Below are 23,437 nucleotides of genomic sequence, written 5' to 3'. Positions count from 1 at the left end.
AAACACACAAAACTTTTATGTACAAAACAGAGGGCAGTTTAAAAAAAAAAAAAAAAGAAAGAAAAAGAAAAAAAAAAGGTCATGTTCACCAAGCAAGGAATAAAAAAAGTGAGATGAGAAAACTGTCAAGGAGAGTCTTTGCTTCTAGTCCCCCAGACCTCTCTAAAGTGTCCCCCACATTCTGGTTACATGTATTCTCACGGGAATAACTGACAAAGTTGTAATAAAAAAGCAGGGGAAATCCCAAATTGCCATCTCCTCTCTGAGAGCTGCTCGACTGGTGCCGATGGCTCAGAGCATGTGGCAGGAGCCAGCCGTACCAGGGAGCAGATGCTCCAGACAGGCTCTCTGAGTAACATCAGGGATATGAGAACTCAGGGAGAAATTAACCAAGCCCGCAAACACAAAAGAAAAGATATTAAGAAGTACAGCATTCCTCCCTCTGCAAACATCATGCAAGTTAGGCTAATCTCATGGTTAAATTACAGAGTGCTCCATCCACAAAAATCCACAGAGAGCTTGGGAAAAATAAGTCTTTGGGAAGAATAGAGTCTCATTGGCTGATAAAGTCATAATAAGCCTAAAACAAATTGTGTTAATGGTTGGATGAAAAACTGGAATTCTTGCTTCTCAAAGAGTACATTTGGTACACATGTTGCTGTCTAATTAAGAGATGAATTCACTCTCCCGTTCCCCACCGCACCCCCCCCACCCCATGTAAAGGCATTCTTTGGTGCTTTCTCTTCTGAATTTTGTATTTTTTCCTTCACTGACCCTGGTGCATTATCTTTTAGTTGGACTGCCAAAACACTTTTCCTTCTCCAAGAAAGGCTCTCTGCTTTCTTCCACAGAGCTTTTTTTAATTTTGAAACCGAAAGCAAACATGACTACTAAAAAGACAAATAGAACTTTGGGGAAAATGGTCTTTAGAAGAACTGAGAACAAATGTGCAGTTACCAAAAATTAATCTTTGAAGAAATGTACAGTCAGAAGGTATAAAGAAATACATGTGTGTTTTTCATTAATAAATAGAAATTCAGTCATTGATCTATATTTCTTATAACCAAAGACAAATTCCTACCTTAAGATGGAAAGAATGAAAATGAATTGAAAAACTAGTCAAAATGTTTTGGTTGGTTAAATCAATATTGGACTGAAACAGAAAAAAATCATATCCCTGTATATCTGAAACTACTGAAAATATCAGATAAGAATGAGGAATAAAACAGTTGTTTCCTGCTATAGTTAGGAGGATTTTTTCCCCCAGGTTGACAAAGATAAAGCAACTCTAGACCATAGAAATTCATCAACTATAAAATGACTCACAAATTGTTTATTAATAAAGGAAACTTACGGACAGCAAGGGAATGGCAACTTTTCCAAGAAAATCTGGGGGTTTATCTCCATCTTCATCAAACACTGTCACTTCCAAAACATCATGGATATCTTTAATGGGACTGTAACAAAAATACCATGTATTATACACAAAAACACACAAGTGAAGTCTGTTCCATGAAGATCTGGAAACACTGTTTCACTAATTAAGTCTGTATGTCCTTAGAGTATAAAACTACCATTTAATTAAATTCCAAAAATTAAATCAAACTGACTGTATTCCCAAACCTTCCATCATAGAAGATTCAGACATCCATATGAAAAAAAGAAGTCAACTTTTTTACTATGACATTTTTTCAAACAGTATACCTGTACTCAAGGGTAGGACTTTCAAAGAAACTAAAGAAAGGATAGGGAGAAAGCATTAGCAGTGTCCAACCAAAGTGATTTTCAAAAAGCTTCCAAATGAAAGTAGTTAACATTTTTTAAAATTAAGAATTACCTTTAAAATAAAACGGTGATGAAAAATCACTATTTGCTGAAATGCATAGAAAGCCTCTGTTGTTGAAACACAAAATACTACAAATATTTTTAAACTTTTTTTTTTTAATATTTACCAGAAGCCAGATACCAGGGATAATGAAAAATGGAGCCATGGTGATTGGCAATGAGTTAGGGAAATAAGAGACTCTTACACCGGGCCATTGGCAAAGGTGTAGCAGAGTTAATCCACTTTTCATAGAGCCTTGGGAACCTTCTACTAATAGCATTAATTCCACTCAAAATGAACTTTATTTTTTCACTTATAAGCACAGGACAGAGCACTGATTTAGCTTCGTGGGGGCAGTATATCACCATTTCACCCAAATTCAACAGGGGCCTCCCCTCAATGTTCAGGTGCCTTGAAATCTAAAGCAAACTAAGATCTTAAATATATCCAGCCTCCTAAATGCCTGGGTTTGATAGTGCGGGCAGAGAATCACTGTGGGATGGGTCACTCATATAAACTGGAATATAAGGAACCTTTGGGAGTCTCTAAGGAGTCACAGAAAATCTGCATTTTCCTAAAGATTTTGGCAGAATACAAGGCTCTGGCATTAACATGATTTTAGAACACATAAGATCCTTGAATTTAAGGCAGGTCTCCATTTCCTTAACCCAAGAATGAATTAATCTAGAAATATGGAAGCTTCCATTTGCTCATAGATTAATTTAGTCACTAAAAGATCTACTTTAGAAATGCCTCCTATAACAGTCCCTTGCAGTTCCAAACGGTCTCTTCTATTATTAACACCACACACTATAAAATGAAAGGATAAAATGTTTTCAAAAGAAAAAACAATAAAATTTACTCTTTGCCCATAAAAATGGACAGAAAATTCCACTCAAGAGCCCCAGACTACCTTCCAAGCATAGCAGAAATAATTTCAGAGGTTAAAGCACTTACAATGTAAAAACTTTGTTCCATTCAGGGTTGAGGTTTTTGTAGACGGTATGCGTCTGAAGTCGGTCATTGCCTAACTCCAGCAAGCAAAATGGGTCACTCTTCCCTGGAAAGGTAACATACACATTGGTCAAAGACAACTGAATCTCAGAAGGGACCAGGGCAAGGTGAACAAGAGTCAGATAAAGTTGTGCTTGCTGCAAGAAGGAACAAAAGACTCCTTTTCCAACGAGTCATGGAGGCCCCGTGTGGGAATCCAGGAGACAGGCAGAGGCTACAAGTGTTGTACCTTTAGCATACTTAACGGGTTAGAACACACCACCTGATATGGTCTGGTTGTGTCCCCACCCGAATCTCATCTTGAATTGTAGCTCCCATAATTCCCATGTGCTGTGGGAGGGACCTGGTGGGAGGTAATTGAATCATGGGGGCGGTTTCCCCCATACTGTTCTCGTGGTAGTAAGTAAGTCTCACGAGATCTGATGGTTTTAGAAGTGGTTCTTCTTTCACTTGGTTCTCATTCCCTTTTGCCCGCTGCCATGTAAGACATGATTTTGCTTTCTGCCATGATTGTGAGGCCTCCCCAGCCGTGTGGAACTGTTTTATAACTTACCCAGCCTCAGGTATACCTTTATCAGCAACGTGAAAACAGACAAAGATCAGGCCTTGAAAGCCAGTGGCCACACACATTTCACAGGAGTGGGAATCCGTTTGGCATGAGAGCCCATTTCTTTGTTGTTAAAATGAAGTTCATCTCTGTTTCCTTCCGAAATTCTAAGTCAATCTGTATAATTACAATTCTATAACTGGAAACCTATAACTTACAGGCTTCTACATGGCTATAAGAGGAAGTGAGAAAAAGTGTAAAACTGGTTCTTCAGGAGTTAAGCTCTGCTCCTAAGCAAATGGCCACAAACACTCATGATCCTGTATACTCAGTACATTATGAGAAGACATGAGTTACATTTTTGGTGTCATAAAACAAACAAACAAAAAAGTATAACTCAATAAAGGTCAGAGTTTTTAACTTAACAAAAAAACTAAGCTCATCTTTCACTTCTCACCTCTTCTCTTTCCACTCTATCTCCCATATTTGCACACCAAAAAAGGTAAGAAATTTCCAAATCCAAAGTTAGACCTACAGTGTTACGAAGCAAAAAACTCACTTCCCTTTTGTTGTGTTTGGCGGAAGGATGTGGAATTGGAACTGTCAGAGAAAGAATGAATGGCTCCATAATGTTCATAGGACATTAATGCATTGCCGGCCTCTGCAGCACACTGGCACTTTACAAAGCAGCGCTTGCTAAATTAATTGGGGGCACAAGGACAGATGCTGTTCCAACAAATGGCCAAGGAGTCCCAGACCAGGGCCTAAGCCAGAGAGTGCTCAGGCCTCTTGACCTGCTGGCCTACCATTCAGGTCACTGAACCTCCATCTAATTCGCTTAATAACCAGGCGCTCTGAGGTACAGCACATCAATAGAGATACTGATACGTGCAGGAGCCTGCATGAAGATTATTGCTTAAAAAGGGAGGAGGAGAAGAGCAGACACATGGGTGATGATTTGTATTAAACAGGAGATTCCGCTCAACTGACTAGTGGCCTGGACACTTAGATCCCTGGCCAAAGCTTTTAAGTCAATGCTACTATTTCAGTTACTAGCAGACAATGATCAAGCCAGACATAAAGGAATGAGTGTGGGTTTTCGACTGTAAACAATGGAAATGGTCCCTGTCTACGTGTAGCAGAAAAGAAATTTATAAAATAATATCAAAAAGCATTCAGAATTCCTACAAAGTTTGGAGAATCAGGCTAAAAAATATCACTATAAACCAAAGAATACTTCAGCACAAGAAACTCAGCCCATATCTCACACCCAGGAAAAGTCTGTTGTGGCCTCTGCTTCCCCAGAATACTGCCGCCACAATTCACTTCCAATATGAATTCTCTACTCCTGCTTCTTTGCCTCACTTAAGGCCAATGCAAGGGCCTCCGGAGCCTGTCTTTCATAGCCAAGTACCCAGACCTGAAAGGCCAGAATCACAAAGGGAATACTGCATTTGTAGCCTCTGTGAATGAAAGTGGGCTTTGACCTCTTCTTCAACATAGACAATGGGAAATGATTCAAACACGGAAGGGGTTTCAGATGCTGGGGAGTTAAAATCAAACTAACATAAAAATTCATCTGCACCCACAAAAAGTCTTGTTTATTGAAAGACAGTTTACTCTGGCCATGTGGTTTGCAGGGGAAGAGGCTGGAGTTAGCAGGGAAAAAGCCTACCAATATAGAACAACACCATTTCCCCTTCAGCAATTGTGAACAAGAAGATACCACGTACTTTTGGCTTAATGCTCAGGTATACCATGCTTGATTTCTCAACCCAGGCTGAAACAGCTACTTAACCGTTTGTCAGACTATTAGTAGGTGTCAGCACTGCTCCTCTGGAGACACCAGCATGACACGCCATCAGCAGTTGCTCCAGGGAAACCGTCTGACACTTTTAATGAAAACCCTGGGGTTACTCCGCAGCAGGGCAGAGATGCTGCCTGGTCCTGTTGAGGCACAGGTGGGCTCGTTCTGTGGCTCCCGCTCTCTCAAGCAAGCACGCTCTTAGCTGTCCCAGCTAATGAGGAACAGACTTTCCTTCAGAAACCAGGAACTTCAGTTATGTGTCTCCAAGGGACACATTGTACCAACTCTCTGAAGATAATTCAGTCAAAGCTCATTAAAATGCTGCATTTATTAATATTACAGAATAAACAGAGAGAAGCAAGAAGAAACAAAGACATTAAAATGTTTACAGAGTAATTTACGCACACTTTAAGGATTGATTTCTCTTTAAAAGTTTCAGATGCATGGGGACTTTGAGTAAAATTTAAATAACAAATACTCTTATTTGAGATAACAAGTATCTTTCATGATAAAGGAAATGTCCAAATGCTCACCAATGGTACTGAGAGAAAAGGACAAGGCAGAGTGACATACATGCATTTGAGGCTGTACTTTTCCTCTTTGTATCACGCATTTCACAGGAAAAACATCTAGAAGACCTCCTCTGTGTCCAGATGCCACATCACCTTGACACATTTATGCCACCGACAATTCAGTTTCAAATTGAGGTTTAGCACTTTGCACTCAATAGCCTTTGCTATTTTCCAACATTGCTTTAAAATTTATTTGTATTTCTTGAATGGCAAGTAAGGAAGGTTCACTTAAACAGCTTTACCTTTGTATCAATTACAGAAGTTGAATGACAAATAATAAATGTGTTGCAATAGTCATATCATTCATTTGATAACCTTTTTTTTTTTTTTTTTTTTTTTTAATGGAGTCTCTCTCTGTTGCCTAGGCTAGAGTGAAGTGGTGTGATTTGGTTCACTGCAGTCTCTGCTTCCTAGGTTCCAGCAGTTCTCCCTCCTCAGCCTCCTGGGTAGCTGGGATTATAGGCATGCGCCACCACGCCCAGCTAATTTTTGTCTTTTTAGTGGAGACAGGGTTTCACCATGTTGGCCAGGCTGGTCTCAAACTCCTGACCTCAGGTGATCCACCCGCCTCAGCCTCCCAAAGTGCTAGAATTACAGGCATTAGCCACCATGCCCAGCCCATTTGATAACCATTTATTAAGCATATAGCTTAATAAATGTTCCTAGCACTAAACTGACCCTGACATACAATGATCACCTAAGCTATTACCTGCAAGGGACTCTCATAACGGTCTCTGCTATTCTGAAAATGCTGCCTTTTCCAAGAAAACTTTCCTCACTCTCATCCCACAGCAGACTGAGTTGTTTCCATTTCAGATCTCCAATTGTGTATTGCCCTTACTTCTCTTATATCCCACATTTGTAAATTTCCACTCCACAGTCAAGATGTGTATTCACTTAAGGGTCCTGATGCAGGCACACCCAATATATGAATGCTCTTGCCATCCCCCAAGAAGAGTGCCATGGCCTAGTGACAGAGGGCAGCGGTGAAATGCAGATGAGAATATGAAAGTTCAGAGAAATGTAATTCGGTTCAGAAAAGTTCAGAAAGATTTCTTAGTGGGGGTGATTCTTAATCGAGGTTTACAAGGGGAGTGTTTGATAAGCAGAAATGGATAAGTCCTTCTTGTGGAGATGGGACAGGTCAAAGCATTAAATTTATTAGGAAGATATATATCTCATATATATATATATATATATATATATATCTTCCTAATAAAAAATGAGATACATATGTATCTCATATATATGATATATATGTAAGTCTCATATGTCTCATATATATGAGATATATATGTATCTCATATATATGAGATATATATGTATCAATCATAGCTCATGGTACTGTAACTTCGAATTCCTGGGATCAAGCAATCCTCCTACCTCAGCTTCTACGACTAGCTAGGACTACAAGGACATGCCACCACTGTTGGTTAATTTAATTTTTTTTTTCTTTTTTTGGTCGATGCCAGGTTTCATCATGTTGACCAGTCTGGTCTGGAACCCCTGGGCTCAAGCAATCCTCCCTCCTTGTCCTCTTAAAGTGTTGAAATTACGGGTGCGAGTCACTGTGCTTGGCCCTAAATGTTTTCTTCTTCTAACTCCACTTCCCCGCCACTTCTCAAGCCCCCCAACAATATCATCATTCACTGATCTTGTCTAACATCTTCCCATTTTCACTCTCCCCTCAAAACCTTTGCTCCTCACAGCTGCCAGAATAAACCTTTGTAAGTTTATATCAGATCATATCATTCCCTTAATAGTTTTCCAAATTTGTTCACCTGGCCCCAAAGTTCCTAGGTTACCCAGTCCCGCCTAAGACATGAACATCCTCTCCCCTGAGAGGTCCCTTTTGCTTTCTGTCTTCTAGTCCTGCTTGCTTTCTTCCAGACCTCTGAAAAAGCTAGGCAGGCCCTGGAACATTGCTGTTTTCTCATTTTCAAGTGCCTTTCCTTCATCTCTGCAGTGCCACCTGTTTCTCATGTCTCTATTTGACATCTCTGCTAGAACATCACTTCCTGCAGAATCTCCAGTCAGGCATCCCTTCCATAAGAATTAACACCATGTTCTTGACCTTAGCAGTATAATTGAAATTAGATAGCCACTGGTTAAATCAGTCACTTCATATGAGGTCAGGGACCAATTCCTCTTTTCTACCATGTCACCAGGAAAAATCATAAGGTATCACACAGAATAGAAAAGGCATATTTGCTAAATAAATGTGAATGTTACTAAGAACCCACCCATTACTATAGAAGCAATTCCTGTTAATTCATGGAATGTCACAAATGAGCTGAATTCGTTCACCCTCATGGTGCCATTAAGTTATAAACCACTAAGTCATCCATATATTCCCGAACTTTGCATTGACTACAGTCCATTTCTTTGGCAGGTCGTTGAAGCAGACGGCCTGCCAGAGACAGATTTATGTAGTTTTTAATGTGTTTTTCAAAAGTTGGTCTTGATTTGGGCTTAGCTATCCATGAGGATCTCATGAAAATTAAAAACATTCAATCACGACTACTGAGCTTTCTAGAAATTGCAATTATAGTCATCGCTTTGAAAACAGGGCATCTTTAAGAGATGAGGTATTGCTATGGATACAGCTTCAAGAGACAGACAATTAAATGAAAGCATAATATGGGCATGTGGTTTAAAACTCAGTGAACAATAACTGTGAGACTATTCCTCTTCTGACACAAGCAGTCTTATGTTTCAAAACAAAAACAGCAATATAAAAAATCTTGTAGTCACTATTATAGTTTACAGAAACAACTCAAAAGTCAGTATTATAGTACACAACAGAAGTATTTTTACTCTATAATGTGGGGTCTAAGTGCCCTATTTTGGTCAACAGTTTAACAACAACAACACAAAGATGAACACACCAAGCTATTTTATATTAATAAAACTATCATCCAGATTATCAAAATGTAAAATTCAAGCACTAAAGTAGTTCAGTATGAGAATTCCTCAACCATGAAGCATATTTTTGTCTTCTTTTTAAGCATTCAATAGAAATAGAAACAAAAAGAAACATCTTAGAGTAGTAACTAGATTTCTAAAAGTGGCTGAAGAGATAAAAGTAGTTATCAGCTTATACGTCTAACATGATCAAAAATTAGGGAAATTATAAACAATAAGTGAACAAAACAACCTATACAATTCTTCATGTATCAAATATACTCTAATAAAATCATTTAATAAAGAATGGGAAAAACAATTACTAAGCACAAAATATGTATCAGGCATGTTCATTTAGGATTTGATTTAACCCTTAAAATACCCATGAGGACATAGAGGCTTAGGGGGAGCCTAAGGCCAGTATGTGGGAGAACTGAGATTAACACATGGGTCTCTGCTTCTGTATGGCTTCTATGTCATTATACACAGGGATTAAAATGACAGGCAGCTACCACACAAACAAAAGGCAAAAACATAGGCACTAATTTTTATCTTCAATGAATACATCATTGAACTGGACACTGATTTAGTTAAGGCTGAATCCAGGGCCCACGGAAAAGGCTCATGCACTTACCCAAGGAATGGAATATTTTACCACAGTTACAGCTCAGATCTGTGTGGGGGACAGACCAAGAGCTCCTCCTAATGGCATAGCCAAGGAACCAGTGAACTGGAAATGCAACCCCCGATTTTGAAGAAGGTCTCCATCTATTTCAAAGGTACACACTACCTTCTACACCTGATGTCCTGCAGTACAGGAGCGAAGGCACAGTGAAGACTGCGTCTTCTCTTAGGGATCACAAGCTCTCTAAGGGTGTGTCTGTTAACCAAGTGTGGTGCTCGATGAATATCCGTTGTCGGTTACCAGAACTGCCCCCAAGCTGACTTTCCTGAAGTTGAGAAATATTTAAAAAGTGCTAGAGGAAGCTATATTGGGTTCCCTGGAAAGAAACAGGGGTTCTGGAATTAAATGTATCTTTATTCTCCTGTATCAGGCAATTGTTATGGTCCCTAACATTCCTATTTATCAAATAAGGATACTTTATAATACCCTGGATTTCTTGTCTGGAAACATATGTTTATTTCTCCTCTGATAGATATTTTGAGATTATGCTAATTTGGGAGTTATTTCATTTATTAACAGTGGAAAGAGAAAAGGGTCCGACTGACACCTTTATTACCAAGATACCAAGAGGACCCAGATATATTTGGAAACTTTTCATGATTGATGGCTGGTTTTGTGTTTTTGTTTTAATGGCAAAGAGTGCCAAAAAGTCTCAAGGGTGAAATAAAAATCCCCAGGAGAATTCTGGAAGGCAAGCAACTCCAAATTGTGAGTCAAGATGATATTTCCAGTTTGGTCCCTCCGTTGTCTCCTGATAATTCCCTAGCTTCTCATCATAATATATAGATTATTAGAATAATGGAAACATGAAAAATGAAGATGAGTGATATGGTTTGGATCTATGTCCCTACCCAAATCTCAGATCCAGGTGTTATCCCCAGTGGTGGAGGTGGGGCCCAGCAGGAAGTGATTAGATTATGGGGGTGAATCCTGCATGAATGGTTTAGCACTATTCTCTTGGTGCTGTCTCCCGATAGAGTTCTCATGAGATCTGGTTATTGAAAAGTGTGTAGCATCCCCTACCCCACTGGTCCTGCCCCTGCCATGTAAGACTCCTGCTTCACTGCTCCTGCTTTGCCTTCCGTCAAGAGTAAAAGCTCCCTGAGGACTCCCAAGAAGCAGAAGTCGTCATGCTTCTTGTACGGCCTGCAGAACTGTGAGCCAATTAAACCTCTTGTTTTATAAATAATCCAGTCACAGGAATTTCTTTATAGCCACATGCGAACAGATTAAACAATGGGATTGTGCCATAAAAAGAGAGGATATTGAAGCCTATACTGCATTTTCTGTTGTGCTGTTATGTCACTTCATATCCTCCCACACTGAGCTATGCGTGGAGGGCTGCTCTGATTGCTTTGTTGCTACTCTTGGCATGGTGAGTTAAAGAAAACTCCCTGAAGTTTCTAGTTCCCCTATTATGCCAGGATTCTGAGTGGGTAGGGGGCATCCTAGGAGGAACAGGGTAAGGGCCATGAGTATGAAGCAGAGGGAGACTGAAGAATGGCCTCTTGCCTTTGGAACATCCTTTATGGGGAAGGAGGTCTCTTACAAGAATTATTTTAGAGAATAAAACTAATAAAGAGAAAGCTTAAGTAACAGGAAGGTACCTGTATGAACTACATTTTGATTTTAAGAATGTTACAGAAGAATCATTGATTTGGTGTGGAATACTTGACATACGCATCATGCCAATGGTGGCCATGATGTTTCAATTCCTAGTGCTGAATTAACCCTAACACATTACAATCCTGGCAGCTTCTCAGCAGCATCCTATCAATTATAATAAGGCTATCCTGAATAATCTGCACACATGTGCTGAGCATACCAAGACAGTTTCCTACTCTTCATTGGCTGATCTCTCTCAATGGGTAAGATTGCTGTTGTCATGTATACTGAAAGGTGATACAGTCTGGACTGAAAAACATTTCAGTTCTCTAACAATTTTCCCATTAGCCCATTGTTTACTATATTACCTTTTTACAGTTTATGAGATTAAGTTTGTATTTTCTTACAACAGTATTAATTTATGATCAGATGTGCCCCTGGGCAGCATATACCATGACTTTCTCTCTGGGCCTCTACTGTAGATATGAAACCTGTTATACTGTCCATTTCTCAGCATTGTCCAGAATAAAATGTTTCTCTTTCTCAGTTAATCATTCGAATGTGAGTTATTTTCTTCTTAAAATACCTGCGTTTTAAGACTAGCAGTAGCTTCGTGAAGTATGTTGGTCTCGTCAAACATTACACACAGCTATTCACCTTGAGCCTCCAAGTACAATTTATCATTTGTTTCATGAATCAAGGCTGTGGCCTAGTTTACCACAAAAGTAATGACATCAGGCTGCATCACCTATCACTTAAAAATGTTAGGTTATGCTGGGCACAAGGAATTTGTGAAGCAAATTCTTTAAAAAATATTTGACAGGCTTTTCTACTAGAATAACTGCTTATGGCTATCCATGTCTAACATTGGCATAGACCTGAGAAAAAATAGCTTTTACCAATTTTAGAGATAGGCTCCAAAGAAGATAGATTACTTAAGATTCTTTGAATAAAGTCTTCCCTCATACACAAATGTCAGAAACGCTAAAAAATGCCAAGATAAATATATATTTAAATGTATTAACAGATAGCTTCAATCACAACAAAATAGCATATTTATTAAAAAGGCACAATTTAAAAACAATAAATATATCTTTTTATACATTAGAGAATTAAAGCCTTTGCCAACTGTAAATATCATAATACTGCTAATATACACAGATTTAGGCTTATTCACATATTTTAACACATTTGAAAATGTATACACTATTTTCCTCTACAGATAAAACAACTTTATGAGAAATAAATTCACCTTAGTATATATATTTTATTCTAATGTTCTAAAATACTAACATAGTAATGAGTATTCAATTTTTCCAAAGTTGAATTTCTTGTTATGCCTATATAATCATAACATCAATAGAAATATCCTTCTAATTTGATCCCAGTGGCTTGAATGACCTATATTTTCTTTTTCTAATGGTTATTCGAAAAGAGGTGGATGGCTTTAAAATTAGGAAACTACTGAGCATAGAGTTTACCGTATGCATTCATTCACTCCTCCAGGACATGCAATCCCTTTGCTCCCAGAACGGTAACTATAACCTCTGCATGGACTACTGCCAAGACTAATCCCTATAGACTTTTGCTTTATCAGGATTCCTGAACTTTAGGTGAAACTAAACTGAAGCATCAATTATTGTGGTTACTTCATGTTGTTTTTAGAAACATGCAATTACCACAAAATGAAAACATATGATAAAAGAAAAGCTGAAAGAACGAAAGGTTCCCTTTTGCACCGTGTCTAAAATGACCATCATTCTTTAGAGAATGTCCCTGGTTATCTGGAGTAAATGCATTTTTTTCAATTTGTGGGTGAATGCTTTACTCCCCTAGCAACTGCAATAAATGAACGCTGATTTATAAAGTAAGGTGACTGGAAAATGAAGGGTATAGAGTAGGAATGGTTATGAATAGTTACTTAATTTCTTAAATGTTCCTGGCACCGACAAAAATGGGTGGTTTCTCTGATCCTGATCCAATGACACTGCTGAGGTCTGTTTTATTTTTTATGTACTATTCAAAGTAACAATAATGATAACAGCAATAAGATCCCCACTATAGGCCACGATCACTAACTTCTTAGAGGTATTCATTGCTACCTCACTGTAATCTGAATCCACTTATTTTTTCACACAGAAAAGTTAAATTACAACTATCTGGAATAAGTCCACTTTGTAGCCCTAAAGCAGTGCCTTGGTTGGAACACTCTGGGGGATTCACACAGGAGCCTGACAATGTATAAACATAGACTGTGAAATTCAGTTCTAAAACAAAAACCATTACGGTCTAAACACATGTTTAGCCAATGACAAATCACTTTTCCTCAATTCACAATAGCAATAATTTTCTCATAAATACAGAAATAGTAAAACACCAGGGCATTTAGTCAAACCACACAGCATTATTTCATTTCTAACGACAGTTATTGTTATTGGAATTTGTTGGTACTTACCTTCATCTAGCCCAAAACTATCTACTGAATACCTTGAATGTAAAACAACAAAACGAAAACATTTCTCCCAAAATTCTTCTTCCATAGAAAGGGTCTTTACAAAGACTCTTTCTTCAGGTATCCTCTCCTATTCACTTTATTTTAATAGTTAAAATACTCTTTGGAGATGATACACTGGCCTGAAACAATCTTTATATAAACTAGTTTTGGGGGTTTTATATGGAGGTTACTTGATAAGACAGGTTAAATAAATTAAGTTTTTCAAAAGTGTTTCCATTAGCCAGGTGTGGTGGCAGGTATCTGTTAACTCAGCTACTGGGATAAGAAGCTACTGAGGCAGAAGAATTGCTTGAAACCAGTAGGCGGAGGTTACAGTGAGCCAAGATGGCGCCATTGCACTCCAGCCTGGGCCACAGAGCAGGACTCCATCTCAAGGAAAAAAAAAAAAAACAAAGGGTTTCCACATAGGGATGTTGTTGTACACAAGCCTTCAAAAAATACTCTTCATGCATTACAATTAGTCACTGGAGATTCAAAAATATATATATGCAAGTTACAGAAAGAATTTTTTTAAATGCTAGAGGCATAAATGAGTTCTTGGGGCTGGAGACATTTCCTGAGAGAACAACAATTGTGCATTCAAAAAGTGCTGTATGTAAACAATTAGACAGAAGTAAAAATAATTTTCTCTGGGAAACTTATAGGCAATTCTAAATGTGCTTTAGGGATGACAGAACCACTAATGTCAAAGGCACATGTGAAATGTTGACTGTTTTCATAAAATATAAGTAAAAAGAAAAGTGTCTTAATTAACATGAGATTACAAACATTTGCAAAAATACTAGTGAATATTAAGAGTAATCATCTGAGTACTTCACCTACAAACATCAAAAATTATATCTTCTATTTAGCCCAAAAACCATTTTTGGATCTTCTCACTAATCAGGATCATCTTATAGAGTAGTCATTTCTATTGTTTCATTTTTGAGCAGGGTGAGGAGAATTTTTTTTTTTTCAACTAAGTTTATATTTCCTAAAATGTCTGTAATATAATGTGCTGAAAATTAAAGTTCTCTTTTCCAATGGTTGAACTTCCTCAAACTCAGTCTCAGAAATTTAAAGGCTGTACAAATATAGTGAAATTGTTCCTGTCTGGAAGGAAGAAAAACAGTAGCCCACATTTTAAAAATACGGGATATATATTTTTAAAAACCATGCAATCCTGAATCAATAGATAGAACCATGCTGTAGAATACTCTTTGTATTCATCAATTTACTTGGTAAATAGCATCTGTCATGTAGGCGGCTAAATTGTTAGTCAGCACAAGGGGGTAATTTGGCAATGAGTGGGGAGCCGCTGTCAGACACTGGCGTGTCTGGATTACTCTACGTGCGGCAGAGCATAATTCAGCACAAAGCATGTCTGCTTTGGCCTCTTTCTAAAAGTTCAAGTTACAGAAGCACCAACAGAAACTTCCTATAAGACAATGTCAACTGCAAAGTGGTCCCAGGGCCTAGACTCTGGTCATTGTTACAATGAGGTGCCAGCCAGATCTGACTTCAAGCTCAGATTTATGAACCATGTGAACGATTCAGACAGAGAGCAGTGAAAGGCAAGAAGTCGAATCGCTGTCATTTGAGGTTACACAGAAAAGCTTGACCAACAACTTAATTTAACAAATAAAGAAGTCGTGACTCATAATCCACAAATATTTTTGAAGCTCAATAGATCTGAATATTGCTGAATCAGCATAAAATCATTTGAAAGAAATGTGTAAAAAAGGTGCATTATGTGAAAGAAATTACTCAAGTCTGCCTCTTTTTTGCTATGACTCTATTTGAAGGTGCATGAATGTTATATTCATACTTCTACTTATTAAGCATTTTGCTTTGCTAGGAGATTGCTTCAAAGCAGGAAATAAAGACAAATTAGAAAACGAAAGTGTCCCGTACCTGAGAAATCTGCCGCTAAGAGATCTGCTGCCTTTAAAACCTTCACTTGTAAAATGCCGACGTCTTTCATATCTTTCAGGGAGTTCCGTAAGCACTGAGGGTTGAAAAGGTGATAACAAGTGAAAACAGCTTTTTAACATACTATTTAATGTCATAAAGTCCCATAGGAAGTGCATCCTAGATTTATCTTCCTTTCTCTCATGAAATCTTAAAAAAAAAATCCCCCAAAATGTATTATGTAAGTTAACAGGACAGTTAGGCGCTTATAGCAGCCAAATTAAAAGAAAAGTGGCTGAGAATTAATTAACTACACATTTAAAATAAACCAATTAGAAGCACATATAATCTACTTTTAACATTGCCCCCTGGTGATAGCATAGATACCCCACCGGGAAAATGTGTGGGTAGAATTACATTGATACTCTTTTTCCCCCCTTCTTTCTCATTAATGCAACTTTTAAATCACTCTGAAACACAACATTATTCTGACCTCGTTAGTACAAACTTTATGGATACCAGAGGACTAAACTTGGACCCATCACAGATACTTATTACCACTGGAAAGAGAGTTGGGGTGGAAACAGAGTAAATTTTCTGGTCTATGTTTTAGCTAGCTCATTCAATTAGAGATTAAGCATCTAGTATCACCCTAGATTCATATTTACTTTAGCCTTGAGTTTGTACGAGCCAAAGTCTGAATCTACATCTACTGCTCATTCTTAAGCACATATAGCAATATTTGGATGTTTATATACATGGCATCCTTAAGAAATCATGCATGAAAGAGGCCAGCAGATAAACTCTCTTCTCATGCCTCCAGAACACACCTACTGAAAAAGACACTGCCTTAAAACTGTTGGATATGCTATTTGTCATCATTAGATAGCTAAAAATCTGAGATAAACAGATCCCAAGGATTTACGAAAGGCTATTAAAATACTTGTTATTTAGGCATTTCAGATAGAATAACACAAGCTTAATAACAGTTTGCCTAACTTAATATGCATCATTCCTAAAAACATTTGAAAGTTGTTTCTCCTCTCTATTTTCAACCTAAACAAACAAACAAAGCAATTAGTTTTTAAACTAAGAGAACACATTTGAAATGAAGTGCTTTTACAATTAGAAGTGGAAATGCCTTTAAAGATGATCTGTTCTTACAACCTGAAAAACAAATCCGGGGGCTGTAACTTGTGCTTTGAAACAGCATTCGTTCCCTCTAACATGCTGGCCAGCTTGCTAGCTGAAGAAGCACTCAGTATTTCTATTTTGATCATAGCCTCTTCAAACCTCTTTTCGATTACTACTCCTCAAATCCTAAAGCATTATTCAAAGCAGGCATTACTTTATCCACTTTACACCTAGATGTAGATGGTATCTAATGTTACTTTATAAATACACAAAACTCCTCGTGAATTTGGTAAATTTGTCAACTTATCCATTGAAAAGCTTGGGGAAAAGTTGTATCCTTCACCATTAAATTTTCATTTGCTTACCTAATCAGAGAGAATGTTAATAGTGAGTTGTGTCAAACCTTCTTCACAGTATGCCAAGCTCACATGCACAATCTGCATTGACAATGAGCTATGTGGCTAGGTCTTGTACTCCCAAAGATAAAGAATTATTCAATTAATCAATACATCTACACAGTGAAGGATCCTGGTGACACTAAAGTTTATGCTGAGAATGATAGTACCATTGAATAGGGATTCATCTTTGCTTCATTTTCAGGCCACTTTCCTAAAACATGCCTTCCCTGTGTGGCACTAAAATAAACATATTGATTTATAAAGAAGATAGGATAAAAGCAGAATGCAAATAAAGGCACCTAGAAAGCCAGAGTACAAAAAATAAATGAAGAGGACACAGCCATTTCATTTAAAAATGCTGAGTGGACTGTTAAGCACACTGTAACTACTTAGGGAGAAATCACACACAGCTCTTATCCAGAGTAGTTCAGAACAGCAGTCCTTCGTGTCCAGCTAGTGTCATTGCTTTACAAGGCACGAGCAGGTTCTCACTTGATCCTAAGAAGTTCTGCAAAGGTATCCATAACATTGCAAACATTAATGGCTGGTAAAGTTATTTGTGAACTTACATTAAAAGTCCTATTTACACACACAGACAGGCTAAGCAGGAGTCTGCTTCCCTGGGGATTTCAACATTCCCTAAAGACTTGCTAAAAGCTAAAAATTCAGAGTATCTTTTTGCCTTTTCAAATAGCAAAACCAACTCTTAATTCTACTGTCACCTTTTCACTAATGCATTAACCCCTAAGTCTGACGTCTTGTTTTATGACGTACAATGAAACTTGGGACAAAGATTTCTTTTGATATAGTTTTTCAATTCAGGGACTTTGTTTCAATAAAGACTTTGTTTTAAAAGAGAAGGGAGGAGGGCGAGTGTACAATAAGGCAAAACACTCACATATCGCTGGGTAATCTGCTTTCTTTCGCTGGGGTCTGCTAAGGGGCAGACACACAGATCAGAGATGGAGACCCCCGCACAGGGTGTAAGTGTGACCAACATAAGGAGAGCCCCCAGACAGCTGTCCAGCGGCAGCTCCAGGCAGTTGGCTTGCTTCAGAGGGAGTGCCGAGATATCCACTTTACACCTAGAAAAGTTTCAGGAATCAGAGAAAGAAAAGTTATTAATTCAAGGCCATTGTGGTACCTCCAAAGCACCTGGCTTTGATTTCATCATCCCCCAAAACTCACTCTGTCTGGTCTTAGGTTTATTGAACAGCGAAGGTTGCCCCAATTCATAATGCTCACTCCCAGCCTAACACATCCTAAAATTAAGGAGAGGAAGAGGTCCAGAAAATCAAAAAGAAGGCAGCATTGGCAGATGGAAAATGAAAACAGGATTAGGATCTTTGCCAAATAAGGTTTGTAGAAAGATAAGATCAAAAATTAGGGAGAAAAAAGTTTGAAAGTTTAAGCCTTATGAGTAATGCTGTATGGCTTCCCTGGGCTGTGTCTCCTATGATTAAAGAGAATAAAGGATCATGGTTCAAAACATGAAGGAAAAAAAAAAGATAAGAGAAAGGCAAGTGGGAGAGGGTTAATGGAGAAACCGTTTTCTTCCTGATTAATGCCAACTGGCGAATTTTTATCTTAAACAACACGTTAAGGTGTTTTCCTAATAGGCACAGTGCCACAGGGTTTCCCCAGGTGGGTTTCTTTCGGACAAATGAAGCATGAAGTGCTGTTGATTGATCCCATTTCAGCAGCACTGCCAGGAAAGGCTGTACCCATCTGCTATAAATTGCATGTTTTCCGCCTCTTAACAGCCAATGTTCTGGGGATGTTGAAAACCTCAAACACATTTAAATACAGAAGCAAACACCAAAAAAGGGGACTGAGGTGCTAAGCCATTTATTTGCCTTAACACTGACAACTCTGGGTTTGCCTGGACCACACCTGCTCTGTTTATGTATGCAGGTGGGTGAAGTAGGTGGGGTGGAGTAAAGTGGGGTATGGTATTCCCAGACATCATTTTTATTTTTTACATTCTCCTTTACCCTCCATAATTATAGAATAAGATGAATATTCAAGACTTCAGAAAAGGATGGAAGCACTGCTCCCCAGAATGAACAATAAAGATAGATTCTTTTCCTAAGCCGTCAATGGACTTTGTACATTTGCCGTTAATTACAAATAGGTAAACTTACATACTATATAAAGCGATGGCAATTTTGAGCCATATGGCTATGTGGACGAAAACTTCCACTTTAAGAAATTTGAGAGAAAGGTTGCAATCATGTTTCCAAATAAATATGACATTAAAAGACTCTACTAGACTTTATTACAATATTTTAAAATATTTTACATATCAATATGTGTCCATATAATTAATTTAGGTGGGCATTTATTTCCTATTTGTTTCCTATTTATCAAAAGTGACCCCAATTACAGGAGGGAGTGGCCATTAGAGTTTTTGCATGTAATAAATCCATCAAATATTTCTATAGGAGACAGATTACAAAAAATGTATTTTTAAATAACCCTCTGATTTGAATCAAAACAATTTTTCCGTATCAATAGGGAAGCTTTTAAAGTTAAATTGCATTACTATCTATGAAAAAATATGTTATTAAATATTTTTATTTCATAAGCATGATGTAAGTGGGAAATCAAATTTGCTTGGAAAGAAAGAAATGTCAAGTGCTTTAGACCATTTATTTCTAGAAAAGTAGGTCCCCACAAATTCTTAACCAATATTGCAATAATATTTCTATTTAGGAATAGTTTGCTAAGCATTATTTTACACTGTTACATACACTTTCATTTAATAAAGCTCTTTCTTATGGAAAGGTAAATAATCCAAATTTGTAGAAATTTTCTCTGCTAATCACACTGTTACTAATTAACAATAGCCTATTGATGGCACATTCTTTTTAATACCATTAATAATGGCAATTTAGTTTTGTCCTTTAAACGTTTGCCTTCTTTGTTGGGATGGTAGTTTTGTTGGTTCTTTGAGCAGCCAAAATTTATTTAGATACAAGTGCTCTGACAGCTAATAATATTTGAGGGTCAGAAATAATATATAAATAAGCTCTAATAAAATTTTTCTTGGATAATTCAAAATGAACCTGATATTAATTCTAGAGTAATCTAATAACGCTGTGAGCAGTATTACCACAATTGGAATAACTGAAAATTTTCCTAGTGACTGTTTAAGTGCTCAACTTATTGGAACAGAGCAGTTCATCAATTTTAAGTAAAAGCTGAACCACATACCAGATGAAATGCAAATTAAATATTGGGTTTCTTCTCAAAATTACACATTTTCACAAGCTTTTCACTCATTTCTGTCTACTGCGAATGTTTTCCACTTATGTGATTAAAAAAAATTAGTCCCTTCACTAGAATGAACACTTTCATGAAAAATAGCCATTTCTAGTTTAGATATTAGAGTCCTATAAGCAACAGGTTGAAGATTTAGGCATCAGCTTAATGGATTCTACATTCTTTGATAACTAACGAGTGAATCCAGCCAAATATTTACTTGTACTTTCTCAGTGACTAGAAGAAACAAGCTAAACTGATATATTAGCATCATGATATTAGCATCATGTCAATCAAAATTAAAACTTAGTCTTTCTGGACATGGGTTATGACCCAGCCTCTTAGAGGTCCTGACCCACCACATGAACCGGTATGTTAAGAATTAATTTAAAGCTACCATAGTAGCCCCCCTTTAACAATGACTTTTTATAAACATTCTGCAACTCTTCTACCCACGTCGTGTCCCCATTTATTTCCACATTCTAGAAGGAGGAGGAAAGATGGGAGACAGAAAAAATGTATTTCATACAAAACCTTCTTCAGGCCTCACGGTTAACCTATTTCAACTCCAGCTTACACTGCTCCAGTTTTGTCATAAAGTTTGAAGGAGAACCAGAAGCTCTGGACATTAGCCAGAGACTGAGAGAATTATTTTCATTAACCTCAACCTAGTAAGAGGTTACTGCATTATCAGAAAAGCAGCAGAATATTTTTTTAACAAAAAGACTTTTTTCCCTTCAAATTGCAAATACTGTTAACCACAATACTCATCCAACCTTCCAAAAGAGAAATATCAAATGACCAAAATGGCTTTTTGCATTTTTTCTTAAGTTCAAAGACTAAAGTCTTTAAGATATAAACATTCTATAATACATTCATCCAAGACATCTGCAATACGAAAAATCTCCAAAGAAGAAACTAGGCTTCTTCTTTTTCATTATTGTACTGGATTCTTCTCTGAAAAAAATACTAAATAATTTGGTTGGGCTCTTATGTCTTTCTAGTCACTGCTGAAGACCCGTAAATCTTGCTCTTTTCTGTCCTCTCTTTGGCTACATCTTATTGGCAGGGTACAGGATTAGCCTTTCCCTGTTATGGGCAGGTGTGAGGGGCTAATAACTATTTTTGGTTTGTGGGCTATAAGTTTTGTCTAGCAACTACTAAAATCAGCCCTTGTACCATAAAAGCAGTAATAGACAATGTAAACAAAGTTTTTTCCAAAAAAAACTTTATTTACAAAAACAGGCAGCCATATGGATTTCACCTATAAGCCCTGGTTTGCTGACCCCTGAACTACTGAAACACTTGTAATTTAGTGGTGGTGAATTACACGTCTTTTTTTTTTTTTTTTTTTTTTTTAATGTAAATTTTTTTAACTCACGACAGCCCAAGAAACTCAGGTCAAAATATCCAATGATCTGTTAGTTAATAAAAATGGATAAAGCAATAAAACCTATAAAAATTGTTCCCTTCTGTCTGATAGAAACAATATGGAAAATACACACTCAGAGCATCTATATAAGGAATTCAATTAATGAGCATGAACCAGTTAGGTCTGCTCCAGTGGCATCACATACGACTTCACACACAAGGGGACTAAATGTCTTTGGACAGTCATTCAGAAGGTACAACACACCGGGCCCTTAGGTAACCAGGAAATTTTTATTCCAACGTCAGCTTTTTAAAAATGTAATTAATAGGAGCTCCATTGCAACAAAATTTACATTATAGAAATCAAAATAGCCAAGTCGCTGCTGTGTTAGTGTCTAAGAAGGACTACCCATTGTTCATCTGCAAGAGATGGAATCCAACGGCTTTGTGCCTTCACCCCTGCCCTCTTCTCTAGCCTTATCATGTGACACCATTGATCTTTCCACTCCATCAAGGTTCTCAGAGGGAATGTGCTCTCTCCCCTCTCCAGGCCTTTGCCTATGTTATGCTGTCTTCCTGGAAAGCTCTTCTTTCTGTCTCCTTGTTAGCTACCACTATTCCTACAAGTCTCAGCTTAGACCGCTGTTCTTCAAGGAAGCCTCCTCTTTCATTCTAAGCCCAAATTGGCATCCATGATGCCAGGACCTGCAGTCCTCATTCCACCTACTGCCACTGCCTGCTTACTTGTAGTAGCCCAAGGACAGCAGCCTTTTCTGTATCATTGTCCACTGAATCCTCAAGTATTTTGCCTTCTGCCCAACATACGATGTGCTCTGGATTTGAATAAATTAAATGCACGAAAGAATGAATGTCAGCACTGTCACAAAACTCATGAAGTCAAAAACTCCAAATTACAGTGTTTTTTTGTGAAATAACTAAATCTTCTGCAGCCTCTGTTTCTTCCCCTATGTAGGAAAGGAATTGAAATAAATGTATTTACTAGGTGCCTCTCAGATTTAAAATGCCGTTGTTCTACTCACCTGAAGAAAAGAGACTAAATTACTTTTTTTTTTTTTCCTACAATAGGCATATATTAAAGCCACCCTCTCTAACCCACAGGCAGTTAATGTGCTGATTTAGCATTGTTTCTGACCTCCCATTCTTGTCTTTCTCCATTAATCCCACAGCATTTTAATGTTTTAATTCAACACATAATTTTACCATATCAGTCAGACAAACCTGCTCAAGTTTTACTTGCCATGATAGCTTTTAACCTCTTATTCATTACCATAATTCTATGTTTTATATTACAGACTGGTCAGCTTTTAACTTAAAGGCAAGGGGCAAAAAAGAGTGCTAGAGTTTTAAAAGCTGTAAATCTCAGCGGCTAAGGAAGCCAGGGAACAGGAGGAAAATGGTGAATGTGTCAAGCCTGGTTGTAAAAGCAGATCAACGACATGGGGTGCAATTTGTCCAGAGAAATACTCCAGCCCAGATTTTTCACTGCCTCAGAGCCACTAATAAACTGGTAGAATGTCAGAGCCGCTTATCCAGCACCATCTGGGACTGAGGAGGGACTCTGAGGCAGGCTAGTCCGAATTGGCTTGTGGGTTCCCATTCTCAACCTTTCCAAACTAAATTAAGTCTAGAAAATTCTATAATGAGTTAATCTGTAGAATCCCCTTGAAATATAAAATATACTTTAAGAAATTGGTATGATTACTTTGAAATGGCTCAAAATGGAATAATCTATATTACTCTATATTCATACTCTTGACATTTTGTTTAAAAGTTGGAGCCAGTTAAACTCAGCTTTATGTCTTACTCTCCCCTAAAAGCTCACTGTTTCTATCTAAGATCAGATGCTTTTTTGCTGGTTTTGCCTGTGAACAAACACTGGAGTTGG

At 37.6% G+C, this 23,437-nt stretch overlaps 1 protein-coding gene across 3 annotated transcripts in view; it reads right to left on the bottom strand.

Annotated features, from left to right (window-relative positions):
* Positions 1 to 23,437, bottom strand: part of MCTP2 (multiple C2 and transmembrane domain containing 2) — a 258,463-nt gene that overhangs the window by 103,346 nt on the left and 131,680 nt on the right. For all 3 annotated transcript variants that reach the window (XM_005560564.5, XM_073998498.1, XM_015453430.4), the window contains 4 exons: positions 17,795 to 17,981; positions 15,368 to 15,461; positions 2,783 to 2,885; positions 1,355 to 1,457 (listed from right to left, as the gene is read on the bottom strand). In XM_005560564.5, the coding sequence (XP_005560621.3) occupies positions 1,355 to 1,457; positions 2,783 to 2,885; positions 15,368 to 15,461; positions 17,795 to 17,981 (487 nt within the window). The remainder of the gene's footprint in view (positions 1 to 1,354; positions 1,458 to 2,782; positions 2,886 to 15,367; positions 15,462 to 17,794; positions 17,982 to 23,437) is intronic.

The sequence above is a fragment of the Macaca fascicularis genome, chromosome 7 (genome assembly GCF_037993035.2).
Source record: "Macaca fascicularis isolate 582-1 chromosome 7, T2T-MFA8v1.1".
Taxonomy (NCBI): domain Eukaryota; kingdom Metazoa; phylum Chordata; class Mammalia; order Primates; family Cercopithecidae; genus Macaca; species Macaca fascicularis.
This window is presented reverse-complemented; position numbering and strand designations above follow the sequence as displayed.